Source organism: Passer domesticus, chromosome 1 (assembly GCF_036417665.1).
Source record: "Passer domesticus isolate bPasDom1 chromosome 1, bPasDom1.hap1, whole genome shotgun sequence".
Classification (NCBI taxonomy): domain Eukaryota; kingdom Metazoa; phylum Chordata; class Aves; order Passeriformes; family Passeridae; genus Passer; species Passer domesticus.
In genome coordinates, this window is record NC_087474.1 from 13,734,474 (window position 1) to 13,750,521 (window position 16,048).

At 42.3% G+C, this 16,048-nt stretch overlaps 1 protein-coding gene across 7 annotated transcripts in view; it reads left to right on the forward strand.

Moving 5' to 3' along the window:
- The first annotated feature begins 2,774 nt into the window (after positions 1-2,774).
- The window catches only part of ARHGAP12 (Rho GTPase activating protein 12), a 74,729-nt gene continuing 61,455 nt past the window's right edge, over positions 2,775-16,048 (forward strand). For 3 of the 7 annotated variants that reach the window (XM_064400375.1, XM_064400448.1, XM_064400635.1), the window contains exons 1-2: positions 2,799-2,930; positions 8,411-9,162. In XM_064400375.1, coding sequence (XP_064256445.1) covers positions 8,494-9,162 — 669 coding nt within the window. In that variant the 5' untranslated portion in view covers positions 2,799-2,930; positions 8,411-8,493. Of the gene's footprint in view, positions 2,931-4,529; positions 4,906-8,410; positions 9,163-16,048 lie in introns of those variants that run through there. The other 4 variants (XM_064400519.1, XM_064400586.1, XM_064400220.1 and 1 more) reach the window with 3 other exon arrangements.

Below are 16,048 nucleotides of genomic sequence, written 5' to 3' on the forward strand. Positions count from 1 at the left end.
AGCAAGGTGGATATTTGCAGTATCTGCCTGTTAGAAGTGACAAAGCTTTTTGTATTTGCCTTCTTGGTCATTTCCAAAAGAAAGAATCAACACAGTTCATAATGAGATTATGTTTGGTAAGGAGGGGTGGCAAACAATGAATAAACAACCCGGATTTAATACCAATCACGTTTTCAGCAGCACATTTCTGCTGGTTACCTAACACCAGTTCTGGCACTGTGAGTAACAGGATGGCAGCAGCCACTCTCAGATACGCATTTCTAATTAATTAAAACATGACACACTTCTAGAATTACTGTGACTGAGGCATAAAATAATGCACAGCTGAACTTGCAGAGATTTGATATAGACTCAGAAGAAAAAAAATAGAACAGAAAAATATGGCAATTTCACCTTCAAAATTAATAGGCTCAGCTTTTTATACATATAACACTAGTACTTGAGAACTTTGAATCTGGGAAGTGAAAGCAACATTTCAATGTCTAATTCAAACACCAGAAATGGATTTTTTTCAAGACTGGATTTTCAGAACTGTGAAGTTTGTTTTCTATGCATATGTGTTTTATCACAGATAGTAACTATCATCTTTTTTTTCCCCACAGTTGCAGCATTTATAAAGTCACTTTCTTATGTGGATTCCTCTCCACCTCTATATGGCTGACCGCTTCCTCAGACCTTGCGGGAGCTTAACCACCTTTAAGGGAACTCCCTTTTGGCAAACACAGCTAAAATTGGACAAAGGTTTGGAAGGTTTGGCATAATAGAACAGATAGACACTTCAAACACTGATGTTTCATAAAGAATCAGTTTACAAAGAGAGAGATTGATGTTGTTGTGTGCAAGGTATGACACAGAACAGCCAGAACACAATAGATACACAAACTGAGTCCTGCACTCTCTACTATAGCTTGCATGTACTACATAAAGCAATTATAGTTGGCAGTTCTTTCAATCTGGGATTTGCGAGGTCAGTACATGTACTGGATCTTTCCAACTAATATACACATGCAGTCCCTTCTGAGGTATGAGTATGGCAGCATTCCTACATCTCTGGGAAAAACAACTCACAGTGAGAAAAGGTTGTGAACTTTAGCTCTTTCTACTCCAGTGAAATGGCAGAGAAATCCTTATAGGCAGAATACGCAACAGATACTAAAATTGGAACTTGGGCTGGACAGTTTATTTGTAATGTGGAATCTTTCATGACTGCACTTGGGCAGGGACTCAAAATTACATATCTTCTGGCACCTTCAGCTCTATTATGCCTGCTGATCTTATGTGGGACCATTGGTTCAACCCTGACTCAGAGGGAAGAGTGCCTCAGACTGAATCACTAATGCCATATCCTGCAGCACTCTAGTGAAGCCTTGGCAGTAAGGAAGGATAATTACAGTGTGGTTACTGTGACTGATTTTTGGGATGCTTTTATATACACCTCAGGCGTGTCAGCAGGTAAAAGGCAGTCAGCTTGTTCAGAAGTACCCAAGTGTCCCAAGCACATTATTTTTTACCACAAAACAAAACTGGGCATGCAGGTAGAATCCTACTGGACAGAAACATGCAGGAATTACTCTATACCTTTTTCATGAATGTGTAATTTACAAAAGAGTGAGCATGAATTAAAAAACTACTGTCCTTTTACACATTTCTTTTGCCTTTTAAAGGTAAATAATGGACATCTATGTACAACATGCTGTTTCCCTTACAATAGAAATGCTGGTGCCTAGTCTGTTTTTTCCAGACCCTGTGAATAACTGCTGAATGCATGGGTGTGACAATGTTATCAGTCTTACAACACCAACAGAATTTTAATAATTATGTTTTGTGAACAGAGATCCCAAAGTCAAATGATCCTTGGTGTCAAGGGGACCTTCTCACCAGTATTCAGGCTTGAGAAGAAGAAGCTTTTAGGTGTATGCAGTGTTTTCTACTTGTCTTGCAAGTTTGTTGCATAACATGCATGAGATTTCAAGGAACTATCAATACTGAAAGTTCAAGATGGACTGCAATTCCATATGGAAATATGTCTACATGTTCAATTAAACGTATTGATGCTGATTTCATTTTTTCCTCAGTAAAAGTCTGTTTCTTTCTCTTACTGGCGCTTCTCAGGTCTTTTCCCATTGCTTGTCCTTCCCTCAGCAAACCAGTTCTTTCCACCTTTTGATGGTTTTACTGTCTCCTTCCTCCTTCTGTGTGTTAAAATAGTCAAAGAAGAAGCTAGACCAGCATTACCCTTCATTAGATTAATAGAGTGCAGACAGTTTACACATCTCCATGCCATTGTTTCAGGCTGCTTGCAGATTCATTCAGATACCGCCGTATCAGTTACAGTCTGTTCATGCTTTCAAGGTTATCTTTGCAACCAGGAGAACTAGATACTGCTTTTTCAAAGAGAAAGATAAGATTACTTACAATTTGAAAAAGCTGTGAAGGCCACCTAAATATTTTCAAACAATGTTTGAAAAGTTTTTTAATATAGTAAGAGACACCAAGCGAGTTAACTCGAAATAAACGTCAAGGACTATTCCTTATTATTTCTCTTTGGACAACTATTTAAAAAAAGGGGTTTCTTCAGGTATGGTCTGTTAAGCAGTCAGACCGACCCCTGTTTGCGGCGAGGAAGGTGCGTGGTTTTTGCTTTCCCTCTGTCCGTTTCACCGGGGCAGAAAGGCCAGGGTATTTCACGCAGCGCACCACCTGGGCGCTGCCGGCGCGGCTCCAGCAGCCGCGGAGCGCTCCGGGCGCGCTCCCCGATTTCCCACCGGGGGCCGGGCGGGCCCGGGCGCCGCCCCCGCCCCACCCCCGCCCGGGCCCGCCCCGGCACGTGACCCGCGGTGACGCCGCCGTGCCCCGGAGCCGACACTCGCCGGGGCCGCGGCGGGAGCGGAGCGGGAGCCGCCGCAGCCGGAGCGCGGCCCGGCCGGCAGGTGGGTGGGTGGCTGCGCCGCGGCCCCGGCCCGCCGGGGAGGGCAGGGCAGGGCAGGGCGGGGACGAGCGCGGCGCTGCCGCCGCCGGGACGGTCGGGCAGGGCTGGGTGGCCCCGCGGGGGCTCGTCCGCGCCCGGGCCGGCCCAGGGGCCGCAGCCCCCCGGCGCCGCCCTCCCGCCCCGCCGCTGCCGAGGCGCCTCACGGAGCGCTCCCCGCGCCCGCCGGGGGTCCGGGCGGCGCCGCCCCGCGCTGCCCCCGGTGGCGGCGGCGGCGGCTCCGTTCCGCGGGCGGCGCCGGGAGCGCCGAGCCGGCGGCGCCGGGAGGCAGCTCCGCACCTGGGCGCTGCCGCGGGCCGCGCTGCCGGGCGGCGGGGCCGGGCCGCCCGCGCTGCCGTGTGCGAGCGGCGCCCGCTCACCTGCGGGAGACAAAGGGAGGCAGCGGCGGCCCCGCCGCCCTTCCCGGGCGCGCCCGCCGGGCCGGGGGGATCCGCCGCCCTTGCGTGAACTTGGGGCGGCTGGGCCGGGCTGGTCGGGCCGTGCCGCGCTATTTATAGGCGGCCCTCGCAGTCAACAACTTAACAAAGCCCGCACCGAGGAGCGAGCGGGGCTGGCAGCGAGCGAGCGAGCGGGGGGAGGGGGGGCGCGGGCTGCAGCGGCGCTGAAAAGTTGTCCTGACACTTGTTTAAAATGCATCGCTTATTCAGTGCTCTGAGTCACGGGCAATTATTAAATGGTTGCTTATTATGCCTCTAGCGTTTAAAGACGGGTGAGCTCCGGGTAGGTAGTTTACTTGCGAGCAGTGCTCGGTTTCGAAGTGTGTTTGAGGAAAGAGTGAAGGGCTAAGGTTGTTTTCATACAGCTTGTAAGTCGTCTGTGTTCTGCTTATATCTGTCATTTCCATTTGCCTCTATTTGTATGCACCTTTTGCATGCTCTCAATGCAGAGGGTGGCTCTTGCAGGCGCTGGTGAGGGCTGGTCTGCAGGAAAATACTGGCTGAGGAGTCAGGTGTGCTGGACAAGCAGTGGTGCCCCTTGGCAGGAAAGGTATCAATGGGGTTGGAGTCTGACAAGGGACCAGTGTCCTAGGCAGTGGTCATGCAGACACAGCCTGAACCTCTAAGAAAACTGCTCAGGGAGAAGCAGAATAATGGAGGAATCTCTTGAGGTGTAGCCAGGGTATCTCATCTGGCCTGAACTGTTAAGAATTTATCTTAATTTAGCCTTCATAATTGAGTTTATTTCTGTATCAGCACTGCGGAAGGGTTCATTTCAGTAGTGGGTGAAGTTTGATGCTGAAAATGGAAAAAGATTACACAAGTCAACTGCTGCTGCTTTGTAGGACACTGCGAACAAGGTCACACAAAGAAATTTAAGGCGAACTGTTGGTACTCTGTAGCATTTTTAACAATTTATCATCTGCTTGTATTGGAAAGTAAGTAACAATTCCCTGTACCCAGTAGGGTAGGGTTTTTTTTGTTTTGTTTTTTTCCTCTCTCTAGAGGAAAAGAAAATAAATAGTGAAAAAAGTATTTTAGGTTATTTCCCAAGACTCAGTTATCTGGCTCTGGAAGATGAGAAGCAAATGCTCTGTGCCTGATCATTTCAAAAGAGAGGGTGGGGGTGAGTCTTGAATTCTAGGATAGTGCTGAGGGTAGGGCTGATCATGTCTTGTGATACATGAGCATACTATATGTGCATCACATATGATCACATTTATGATTCTGTGTCTTAGGACCGTGCTTCTTTCAAGTGTTTGCAGGATCAATCGAGGGAGCATCATTCTGTAGCTAAGGCTGGGCGCTGTAAGGAGGAGAGGGTGCAGCTGCAGGGCTTGGGTTGCTCCGGGAGAGGCTGAGCCCTGAGCGGACCCACAGCTCCCCGAACCCTGCCTGCCTGGGGGTGACTGCAGCTGTCACATCGGGTCTGGATAAAAACGGCCTCGTTTTGTGGGGACGCACATGAAAACGTAGCTAGAGGCAAGTGTTGGCATGCCGAACCCCTGGTGCCGCGTGTGCAGCCGCTTGTGGGGAGAGTTCCCTGGAGCTGATCGGGCGGTACCGGCCCGGGTGGGGCCGGTCCGGTGGGGCAGGGCCGGTCCGATGGGGCAGGGCCGGTCCGGTGGGGCAGGGCTGGCCCGGGCAGGGAGGGTCCGGTGGGGCAGGGCCGGTCCGGTGGGGCAGGGCCGGTCCGATGGGGCAGGGCCGGCCCGGGCAGGGAGGGTCCGGTGGGGCAGGGCCGGTCCGATGGGGCAGGGCTGGCCCGGGCAGGGGCGCGCCCGCGGGCGGAGGGGAGGGGGAAGGGAGGAGCTGACCTCTGCGAGCACCCAGGGTTGCCAGCCTTAGTCAGCCTTAGCTGAGTAAGAGATGGGAACGGTTCCATCGCAGCCGGAGTCCGAAGCGATCTCTCTGCCCCGGAGTCCAGTGAAAGCCCTGCTCGCCTCGCTCGCACCGCTGCCGCACCCGGGCTCCGCTCCCGTGGGACAGCGGGAATGCTCCGTGGTTTGTGTGTCCACGTGGGGATGTGACCCACCTTAGATCACTTGCCAGTTGCGATTGAGGTTTTCTTCACCAGGAGAAAAGCGAGGTCTGAGTCTCTTATTTTCACGAACACAGATTTTCTTAGCGAGGCCATTTGTTATTAATCTCTCAATGAGATACTGAGATTTTATTTAAGGTATTAAGGTATGAAAGCTTACAGATGTTTTCTGTGGAAGTAAATGGTTTTTCATACTTATCACCCTCTAACTAGAGTAGTTCAACCTTCTTTACCAACATGGATGCCATCGAGCATGACAGGTAAATGGTAAGGAGTAAAGAATAGTGTGAGGTTACAGGGACTGACCAGCTGTATCACTTCAGCTGTTGGCTGGTGGCACAGTGAAGTCAGTACTCCAAGGGTCAATATGGTGCATTCTCACCTGCCTTGTGAGCCCCTTACAGCAGAGGTTTGACCAAGGCTCCCGTGGCTCTTTGAACTGTGTTCCACGAGACAGCTTCATGAAAGGGCATTACAGTTATCTGTCCTCTGCGCTGCACAGACAGTACAGCCAGTCTGCCTTTTGTGACACAAGACCTGCAATAAAAGTATTAAAGCAAAACAAAAATTAATGCATTTGAATCTGCGAAATCAAGGTAGTTGTTTGCTGGTCTTCATGGTTAATTTCCCACCTCTGCCATACATATTTCTTGTTTTTTTGGGTTGAGAAGAAGAATTAGAGCCCTGCTCGTTCCTGATGATGTGATCTGTTTGTAAAACTGTTTTAGTATTCTGGCTGAACACAGCCTGTCTCTCTTTAATCATATGTTCAACATTACCAAATGTTTGCTATTGACTTGATAATTTTGCAGCTTGGATGAAAGACCAAAAATTGTGCTGCTTATTTTTGTTGTTTCTTTTTTGTTGTTATTTTTTGGAGAGGGATTAGGCTGCAAAACTGACTTCAAAAGTGGGTAGAGCTATTTTTGTAGCAGCTCTGTTTTATTTAACTTGTATTATTCAAAATTTTGGTTTTTTTTTTAAACATAACATGCAACCTGTTGAACCTTTCTGTCTTGAAAATACATTAAGCATTCATTCTCAATAAGTAGTCATATGGAACTGGCAAAAAAGGAATGAAAAATCCAAGCTTTTAAACATTTGTTAGTCCTGTGGGAAACCAGAGGCTTATGTTCTCTCTTTGGTTTCTGTGTGCGAGAAAGAGATTTTGAATGGATCTTTGTCCTGTGGTTCAGCTTTTTGAGGTAACAGAGCTTTGAGGTAGACTGCAGCTTGGTAAGACTTGCATTTTCCTGGTGTCTGACCTGGAAGCTGTGAAAGGGGTTGATAGCAGCTTTGAAGAGGTGTTGGAAGGAGTCAGGTTTGCTAAGAAGAAAAAAATAGTGTTTGCATGGCAGAGCTTCCAAAACTAGGAAGAGAGTGGGAATGGCTGCAATTTGTTCATATTTCTCTTCTGCTGCTGTTGCTAAACAACTGCAGAGCTGCACTTAAAAACACCTATTTATGTAGAATAGCAGGTAAGCAAGTTGTTTTGTACTGAGGCTGTAAATAGACTTTGAATGTCAACCTACCATTTCATGGTAGAGAGTAAACACCAGAATCCTGACATTCTTTTCTGCTGCTTTGTGTTCCTATTATCAGCTCTGTTGAATGTGGTACCATCATTCCTTCTGTCAAGTCTTTAATAAAATTGTAAATCTGACTTTGTGATTCTGTTTGGAGCCTTGCAAATGGTGGTGGCTTCCTGGTTAACTGTAGGAAATACTTCTTGGAAGTAAAAGAGGATGGTCTGTGGGAGACAGACAGATTAAAGATGGGCACTTCTGTGTTGGTGTAATACTTTAGCTTTTTACCTTCTACTTTATCTCCGAGTTATGAGCCAAATGTATTTCTTCAAGGCTCAGATCAAATAACAGAAATGGCAAAAGAAAATTGAATGATCCTTAGCGGTTTCTGCTTTAGATCTCCCCAGAAGTTCTCTTCTGTTGTTATTTCTGTCCTTGGTCCCATTTAGCAGCTGAGTTCACTCTGCATGTGTGTGCCTGCATGGAATTGCATTAGTTCCACTCTGTGGCAGGGTGAAGGCTACAAATCTCATCAGAAAGTCTTAACTTGCAGAGCTGCAAGTTTCTACATAACTTTTCTCATTTGTGAAATGTGCATTTAAAAAGAAAAAAATATGTGTTTGTTAATCTTCATAAGATTAAATATGGTGGCATTTTACTTGAATTCTCCTGCTTTCTGTGTGAATGATGGAGATCTTACATGCTTTGATTTTCAAAGTTAAAATTCCTACCATGTTAATTTACAATATTGTGTTCAGTGCAAGTAGACAAGACTAATGCTTACCTACCTATGAATTTGGACATTGATGCTACATGATTAAATAGAGAGAATTTGTTCTTGGGTGTGGATGTAGTGGCAGTTGTCTGGATTATAAAGATGCTGAAAAGTACCTTTCAGAATTTTCATGTATTATTCATTATTTCATTACCCATTTTGGTTCATAATCCTGTTTGACACTGTTGAGGTTTTTGTTTGCATTTTAAGATCTAGCCCTCAAACATTCGGTTAGATCAGGTTTTCTGTGAAGTGAATAAGTCTTCTTTGGAATATTTTGATTAAAACTAGTGTATTAACAGTTTATTTAAGAAATTAAGCCTATATGTAAGCAAGAGATTGACTCAGATCAGCCCCTCACCAAATCCCCAATGATCAATCAATGTTAATCAGTAATAGAAACAATACTAATTAATTAATGAAGCTAACGAGCCACTTGATAGCAGGAAGCTTGTTTGAATAGGACAGTTCAATCAGTGACCTAAGTTGTTCTACTGATTTTCTATTTCAACACTCAGAAGGATATCTGAAAATACTGCGTGTTTCCATCAATTAGTCTAAGTAGGCAGGATTTTTTAAAAATTATTTTTATCCAAAGTGCTTTTAAACAGCCACTTGATTACATATACTTTTTTTTTCTTACAGCTCTGAACATTAACAGGAAGATAACACTGAAACAGAATGTCGCTTACCTTTTGTCTGAAAAGGTGAATTCTTTTCAGATAGAAATGGCTGATAAGGGTGGGAAGATGCTTCCAGGACAGTGTTACATTCAAGTGGAGTACGACTATGAGTATGAGGCCAAGGACAAGAAAATTGTGATCAAGCAAGGGGAGAAATACATCTTAGTGAAAAAGACTAATGATGATTGGTGGCAAGTCAAAAGAGACGAAAATTCCAAACCCTTTTATGTGCCAGCTCAATATGTGAAGGAAATACCCCGGAAAGCACTGATGCCACCTGTGAAGCAGGCAAGCATGTTGCCAAATAACACCTTGAAGTTGACACATGGATTACAGAGATCAACAGAAAATGTGAATAAGTCACCAGAGCTTTCTAGTTTTGGAAAATCTTCTCCAGTTCAAGTGTCTTGCTTAGTTCGAGATGCCAATCAAAATCTGGGACCGAACAATAGCCCCTGTCAGACTTTTGGTTTGAGTCTGGACCTTACCCAGAACAATGGAAAACTTAACAATGAGTTGCAATCTCCCAAGGTTTCCAATCAGTTTAGAACCATTTCCATGGGTCATTTCCCATGCCCGGAGTTCTTGGAAATAGAGAAGACCAGCTTTTTGCATGAACAATCTTGTGATTCAGCAGGAGAAGGCTCAGAAAAAATTCACCAAGATTCGGAGTCTGGAGATGAGCTCAGTAGTAGTTCTACAGAACAAGTGCAGGTAAGCTAAAAAATGGCCCCCACGTCTGGTTTGGGTTTTTTTGTTATTGCCATAATTGTCTGCTACTCTTCTAAGACTTACTTCCAAAAATTTCCAGTTGTTCAAATAAAAATGTCTTCTCTCAGCGTGAAGTTGTTACTAAAATCAAAACAGTTCATGTGCTTAGTTCTTGCAGAATTTCTGTGCTATGGGAATTGATTCCATTTACATTATTCTGTGATTTAAAGTTAAAGAAAGAACAACAGTGTTTCCCTATTAAGATTGTTTTAATATGACATGGGATTTGGGTTGTATTTTCTTTCAGAGGAAGGGAGCCTACTGCTGTAACTCCTCATGACTTGGCCTGTTGAAATGTACAAGTTACTGTCAGTTTTCCCTAAGTGTGTATAGATAACATAAGAACTGTAAATTAATGTCTTAGTGGGTTTAATTACGCTTAAGACTTACATGGAGTTGAATTTCTGGCTTCATCATTTTATTTGTGGACTGTTTTAATGAGTCAGCCCTGCCAATTCTGCTTCTCACAACTTTACTCTGGATTAAAACTCAAAACATGTGAGTTTGTTAATTAGTATGGAAGAATCTCAGGAATGATGTACTCCTACTTCAGTCTAAAACTGAGCATTGACGGCCTTTGTCCTTGGTAAAGCAGTTTCTCTCACTTCTTAATTTTTTTTTTTAACAGGCATCCCCCGCCCCCATCAAAAGATTAGAACTCTGACTTAATCAGGTCACTTCTAGTACGGGTAACCAAGTTAATTAGTGTATTGTAATCCAGGTTTGCTCTTAAACCAGTGGTGTATGTGTGCATACACATAGTTACATATTTATATATGTGTGTATGTAGATAATTCCCCCACCTCACACTCGCCTTCCCCATCTTTCTTTAGGGACCTATTATTTTAAATTCTGTTAAAAACTCCCGACTCTTGAACTTAATCTGTAGTATGAAACTGGTTTTACTTGGATAAAAACTGATTGTTACACTAAATCCCACTTGGCAGCATGTGTTTAGAGTACCAGAATATCTCAAATCAAACTTGATGCTAAGTTTAGACATGAAAAGTTTTCCTATTGAGAGCTGTGAATCAGTACTTTGCTAATAAGAAACAATGAAGACTAAGCTGCTTAGGAACGAATCAGTATGGGAAGATCTTAAAGATAAAAGATTGATTAGGTGAATTACAGAGTCTTGAACTCTGTGTGTATATATATTTACTGAAATACTCACAATCTGTAGCTTTTCAATATCCTACTGTATTCTTGGCATCATTCTGGATATTCAGAGTTTCTATGGTTATGAGACATCATGTCTCTAATATGTGCATATTTTATGTTTGTTTTAACTTCATCACCCATCCCCCAAATATTATGGGATGAATAGGATTACTGAATTTAATTTATTTTCTTCAGTGATGTCTTTCTTATGCAGTGTGAGTCCATGAGCTTTCTTGCACTTTCTTTGCAGCACTGCCCTAGCTCAGTGTAGTTGATATGAGCTACTCAGAACTTGGCATGATAAAGTGATTACTAGATATTTATTTTAGAAGTGTGTGTTGGCATGTTTCTGCCATATTAATCAATTAGCAAACAAATGATGAAAATACTAAGGAATGTTTAGAAAGTATATCCTACTTTAAATAGTTTACCACATTAAAATTTATATGACAGGGTAGGACAGTTTCTTCTGTGTTGACTATAATTTGATGCATTTCCTTCTCTAAAGCAGATGGAATTAATATTGCATGGGTGTCTTTTGTCAATAATAAATATATGGCCTGCAGCTCAGTTTCCACTGGACTTTTTGCCTCTTGATGCAGTGACACTTAATCTTTTCACCATTTTCCCCTCTCCTCACTATACTTTATTCAACACTACAACTGATTTATAAATTTGTATTTGAGTGGGGCAGCAATGCCTGTATTGTAGACACTGTGTTATGGGAGGTCTGAAGTGGGGGGTGGTTTTCACAGTGTTTAAGAACAACAAATGCTAAAAATGCTACATTTTGGCTGTGGAAAACGCGTGGCAGTTTCACTTGCCATTCTGAGAATCTTGGGCAACAAGAGTGCAGATGCTTGCTATGCTTTGCAGTTTGCCTTATTTTGTAACTTAATCTCATGGTGCATAATTGCAAGCTCTTTAAATACAATGAAAATGTTTGACATTTAGTAGCCGTGGGGATTAAAGCAGTGGTAGAACTGATGTCACCGTTAGCTCAGTCTGGATGTTCAGAGTGCCAGCCTTCTCACTGGAACAGCTTGGCAGTTTTTTTAGAATTCTTTCAATAATGAGCATTGTTTAGTAGAAATCAGCTGTGTAGAAATTAATGGCTCAGAAAGCTGTTTTTATTGCTCTTAGTCTGTAGTGAGAACATCAAGTTCCTGGCTTTCACGCACAAACAGGATTTCACTTCACAAGACTGACTGCTTCTCCCTCCCCTGCCTGCTGTGGAGTTCAGTTTTATGCAGTCTGCATTATAATAAACTCTAAGCTACAGGTGTTTTCTCTTAAATTTGTAAGATTAGAAGCTAGAATTACCTTAATGCCCTCATGTAAGTAATTTTTGGTGGTGCTGAGGTGATAGCATTCATCTTTAGCCCGACCTTCAGTGTATTTTCACTGCCCTTGAGTACAAATATATGAGATACAGAGGAATGCTTCTCTTGTGAGTTCTTTCTAAGTGGTTACATTATTCCCTGAAGATTATCCTCCTCCTTCTTTCCAGTAATGAAGTGCTGGTTCTGCAACTGTAAGTCTTGAAGTCATAGGTTTGCTGGCTGTAGAAATACTGGAAGATCCAGAGCCTCCAAAGTAATGCATAAAGGAAGGATTTTTTAGCAGATGAAATATGTGGAGGATAGAGAGTGGGCAGTGTGAGCAGAAGTATTTGCTAATGAAGATGTAGCAAGGGGTTTGGTCGAGAGAAACATCAGGACTGGATAATGAACATTCTTGACATTGTATGCAAAGAAATAACAACTGTTGGTTGCCGCTCTGGTGGATAAGGCATTGTAAGAACCATACATTATTTTATGGACTTGAACTGTGGGAGGCTGGAGGTAATGAGAGGAAGTAGAGCTTGAGAGGAAACAAGCTTCAGTTTGACCAGATGTAAATCTCTGGTGTTGACAGTAACTGCAGGTCGAACTGGACCTGAATGAAATGGTTTGAGTGAATGCACAGCTGGGGGTGTAAGAATCACTGAGACAATGGTGGCACTCAAAGCTGTGAGAATCAATGAAGTTCAATACAATTTTAAGAAAATGGTGTCAGGTATCATGTCCTGATCCCAAGGAAAAGGGCAAAAATATTCCTCAGGAAGGCCAAGGATGTGGGGAAGGAGAGTTCTGAAAGAGTGGTTCTTTAAGAGATATGGACAGTACTTGAAAGAAGCAGATGGGATGTCTGAGCAGTATGCATTAGAAGCAGAGACCTGGGTAATTGTTCTGAAGTAAAAAAAAGCGCTTACACGTTCAGGCATGCCTAAACAGGCAGGAAAAGCTGAAGGAAAAGAAGACATTAAAAGTCTTTAAAAACCACCCTGGGCAATGCTTGCTTTCCTACCAAGTTTTGAGAGAGAAGATATACAGACAGGGAGAGAGTTGGATAAGTTCAGAGATCATGTCAAGAATGTTTAGGTGATATCTCTGAGGATGATGCTTTATGATAAAATTGCAGACAGCAATTAAAATCTGCTTTTGGCAATGCTAATGGATAACCTATGGGAAATAACTTTGTTTTTGATGCATGTTACCTCTTTTGTCATAGGAGACACAGAATGTATTTAAGAGTAAATACATGGCACTGTCTAAATGTTACTTTTTATGCTTATTAAAAGTTACTTTTAGCAACAGGTTGGTTTTAATCATTATAAATATAGACAGTGACCTATTTGCAAAGATTGTTCTGTCTTTCATCCTCTTTAGTAATTGACTATTGCATAAACTGTGAAGCACTAAAGGGGATTATCACTAGGATGGCTGTTTTGCTTTGATTAATTCTGAGTAGTAAATATCTTAAAGAGCTCTTTCTGTCTTGCCTTTGCAATTCCTGTGTGATTGCAGTAACTTTTTAGTCAGGAAAATAAAATATTTTCTGTTTCTGTGGATGTCAGCTTATCTTCTGGAGGTCTTGGCGTTCTTGACTTTGTCACTTAGTTAAAAGACTAGTGGCAGATTTTTAGTGTTAGACTGCCTTGCTGGTCAAACATTAAACCTCTTTAATAAATGGCTATCAGTGTTTTGTGGGGTACAGAATCAGTTTGTTTCTATGATAAGAAATTTCATGCTGTTTTTAAAATTTCATTCATTTGTCCAAAACATAAGTAATTTGACAATATGAAGGAAGCATGCAAGATTTTTTTTCTTAATAAAACTGAGCATGTTTGCAGATTCATGGTGATATGTGTAATGTAGTAGTTTGAATTATGTTTTAAGTACCATCCTTTAGTCTCTTACCTTCTCAAAAACAGCATTTGTTATTCTAATGATGTTAAATGCTGAAATAATATGCACATTATAATGAGGTGAATTGCTTTCAATGACAAGGAACTAAAAGCTTTATAATTTAAGGAGTTTTATAAAACATTAATTTTTTTTTCTGTGATTTTGGTAACTGCTGCTAGAGCATTGTAAACAGCTTGAAATGTTTGCTAAATTACATTAATAAGTCAAGGGTTCTGGACAGGTAATATTAGGGAATATTTTTCCTGGCTGGTTTTGTGTACGTGGGTTTTTTTTTTCCCTACACAGTGTTGACAGGTCTGGATAGTTTCACTTTACAGTGCTGCTGTTTGTGATCATCTCAGCCTCTGTAGTTTTAATATGTAAATCAGGTTGCTGATAGTTCTCCCTCTCAGTCCAGGTGAGTAAATCTGGATTTAGGTGCCCTAAAATGAGCAGCCCTTGTGTGCCCCTAACGCTGCCTACAGCCCATATCCCATATGCTGCTCTGCCCATCCCTGCTGCAAATCAGATTGAGCTTCCTTAAAAAAAGCAAACAGCAAGCACCAGTGTTATCTGTGTGAGGCAGTTGTCAGAAAATCACGACCTGTGAGACAAGTTGGTTTTAGTTGACTGGCTTGTTCTAATACTGGTGTTGGAATGCTCGGCTGAGTAAGCTGCAGATCTGCTTGGTACATGCAGCTTTGTGTTGTGCTTTCAGACTTGAAACAAACATCCAGTGCACTGTCAAAATTCTGCAAGTGCCAACACAGTCTTTTGACTCTTGCACCCCTATTCACCCTAATTTCATGCAGAAAATGATGAAATGGAACTTTGAAGGCACTGATTTAAATTAATAAACCTTTGGCTTTTATCCTGGTAGAATAACTTCCTAGTGCAAATGAAGCTCAAGCTGCCCTGTGTAAGGAATACTAGTCATAATATGGAATTGATTTTTCTGTTTTTACCTAGAAAAGTGTAAATTCTACTGTGGAATTGTGAGTTTTGGTGCATGCTACCCCACCTGCCTTTTCTTTTGAATTTGTGCCAAGTGCCAGCCTCAGCAGGGCGATGACAGAGTTTTTAGGGATGGTGGAGTAAATGCTTTAACAGGAATGCAGCCCTAGGAAAAGGAATGGGAGTTTTGTCTCCCTGCTCCCTAAGTTGAAAGCAGCTGGAGATACTGGGGACTTCCTTTTTCTCATTGGCAGTGCTTCTGTCATTTGAAGTAGGGAACCACCAGACACAGAAAGGACTGTAATAGGTAAAATTCTGCTTGAGACTGTTTTGAGACTATTTGGTCATATCTTGTTCTCTCACGTAGCTCTGGGTACAAACAATTGCTTTTGCTATGTCTTTACCTGGTTACAATCTAGGCAGTTGTTTAATATTGCAGGGCTTGCCTATAGAACAAAGGTGCTGTTATGCTGTAGAATCCTAAAGAAAGTATCATTTGTTTCACAGCAGTGTGACAAAACATCAGGGAACGTGTGACTCTGTAGAATAAAATGCAAAACGCTTTTTTCCTTTTTTTTCGGCCAGCTCTCTGGAATAGTAGACATTTGTGCTTAAAAAAAAAGCAAGCAAAATCTGTGCATATCTAGTACCCAAACAGCTGATCTGTCTCTGACATGCCTTGCCAGGTATGTTTGATTTAAAAATGGTAGAGACAAATGGCTTTTGCTGTTATGTGGAGTTTGTTCTAAAGCTAAGGACGATACTTCTGGACAAAACAGTCGTTCATGATAGTAAGAACTGAGGATTTTCAAATGACTTCTGTGATCATGAGTAACTGGACAACATACTGTTAGAATATTTGTATCAATTTTGAATTTTGCCTATCTTAAAAGGTCTTCTGATCTAGTTCTTGGGAAAGACAGATTTCTAGTAGATTGTAGTTCTGTTCTGGTAGGTATGAAAGTGCTAGGTTAGTGCAGAGAGGCATTCAAACAAGCACAGAGAATGTCAGTAATGGGAAATGGTGCAGAATGAAAATGCAGAATGCAAATTTCATGGTGTCTCTGTATTCTAAATAACATGCAGTTCCTGGCCCCTCTCATCTTGAAAAAGAGGTAATTTTGGTATATTTTCCCCCCATCTTTTGATAGTTTGTCCTATCTTTGTAAACTCTTTTGACAGAGATTTGGAGCTTGTGTATAATGGTGTAAAGACTGGCATAGGTGTTTAGAGTCTGTATTTTAATACATTCTAGTTTTCCATCTGATAAGTTTTGTAAATGAAAGCTAGAAGTTGGGGAGCTGTCTGAATGAATTTAGGTTATTGCTTATGTTGAGTTTTGATGTTAAATTATCTGGCTTCACCTTCTGCTTATAATCAAAATCATGATTAGAAACTTGGACTCCTATTTTAAATCTGAAATTACGTATTGCATTTTGAATTTAAATACTGTAGTTTTAATTATTCCCTTTTAAAATAGTTTA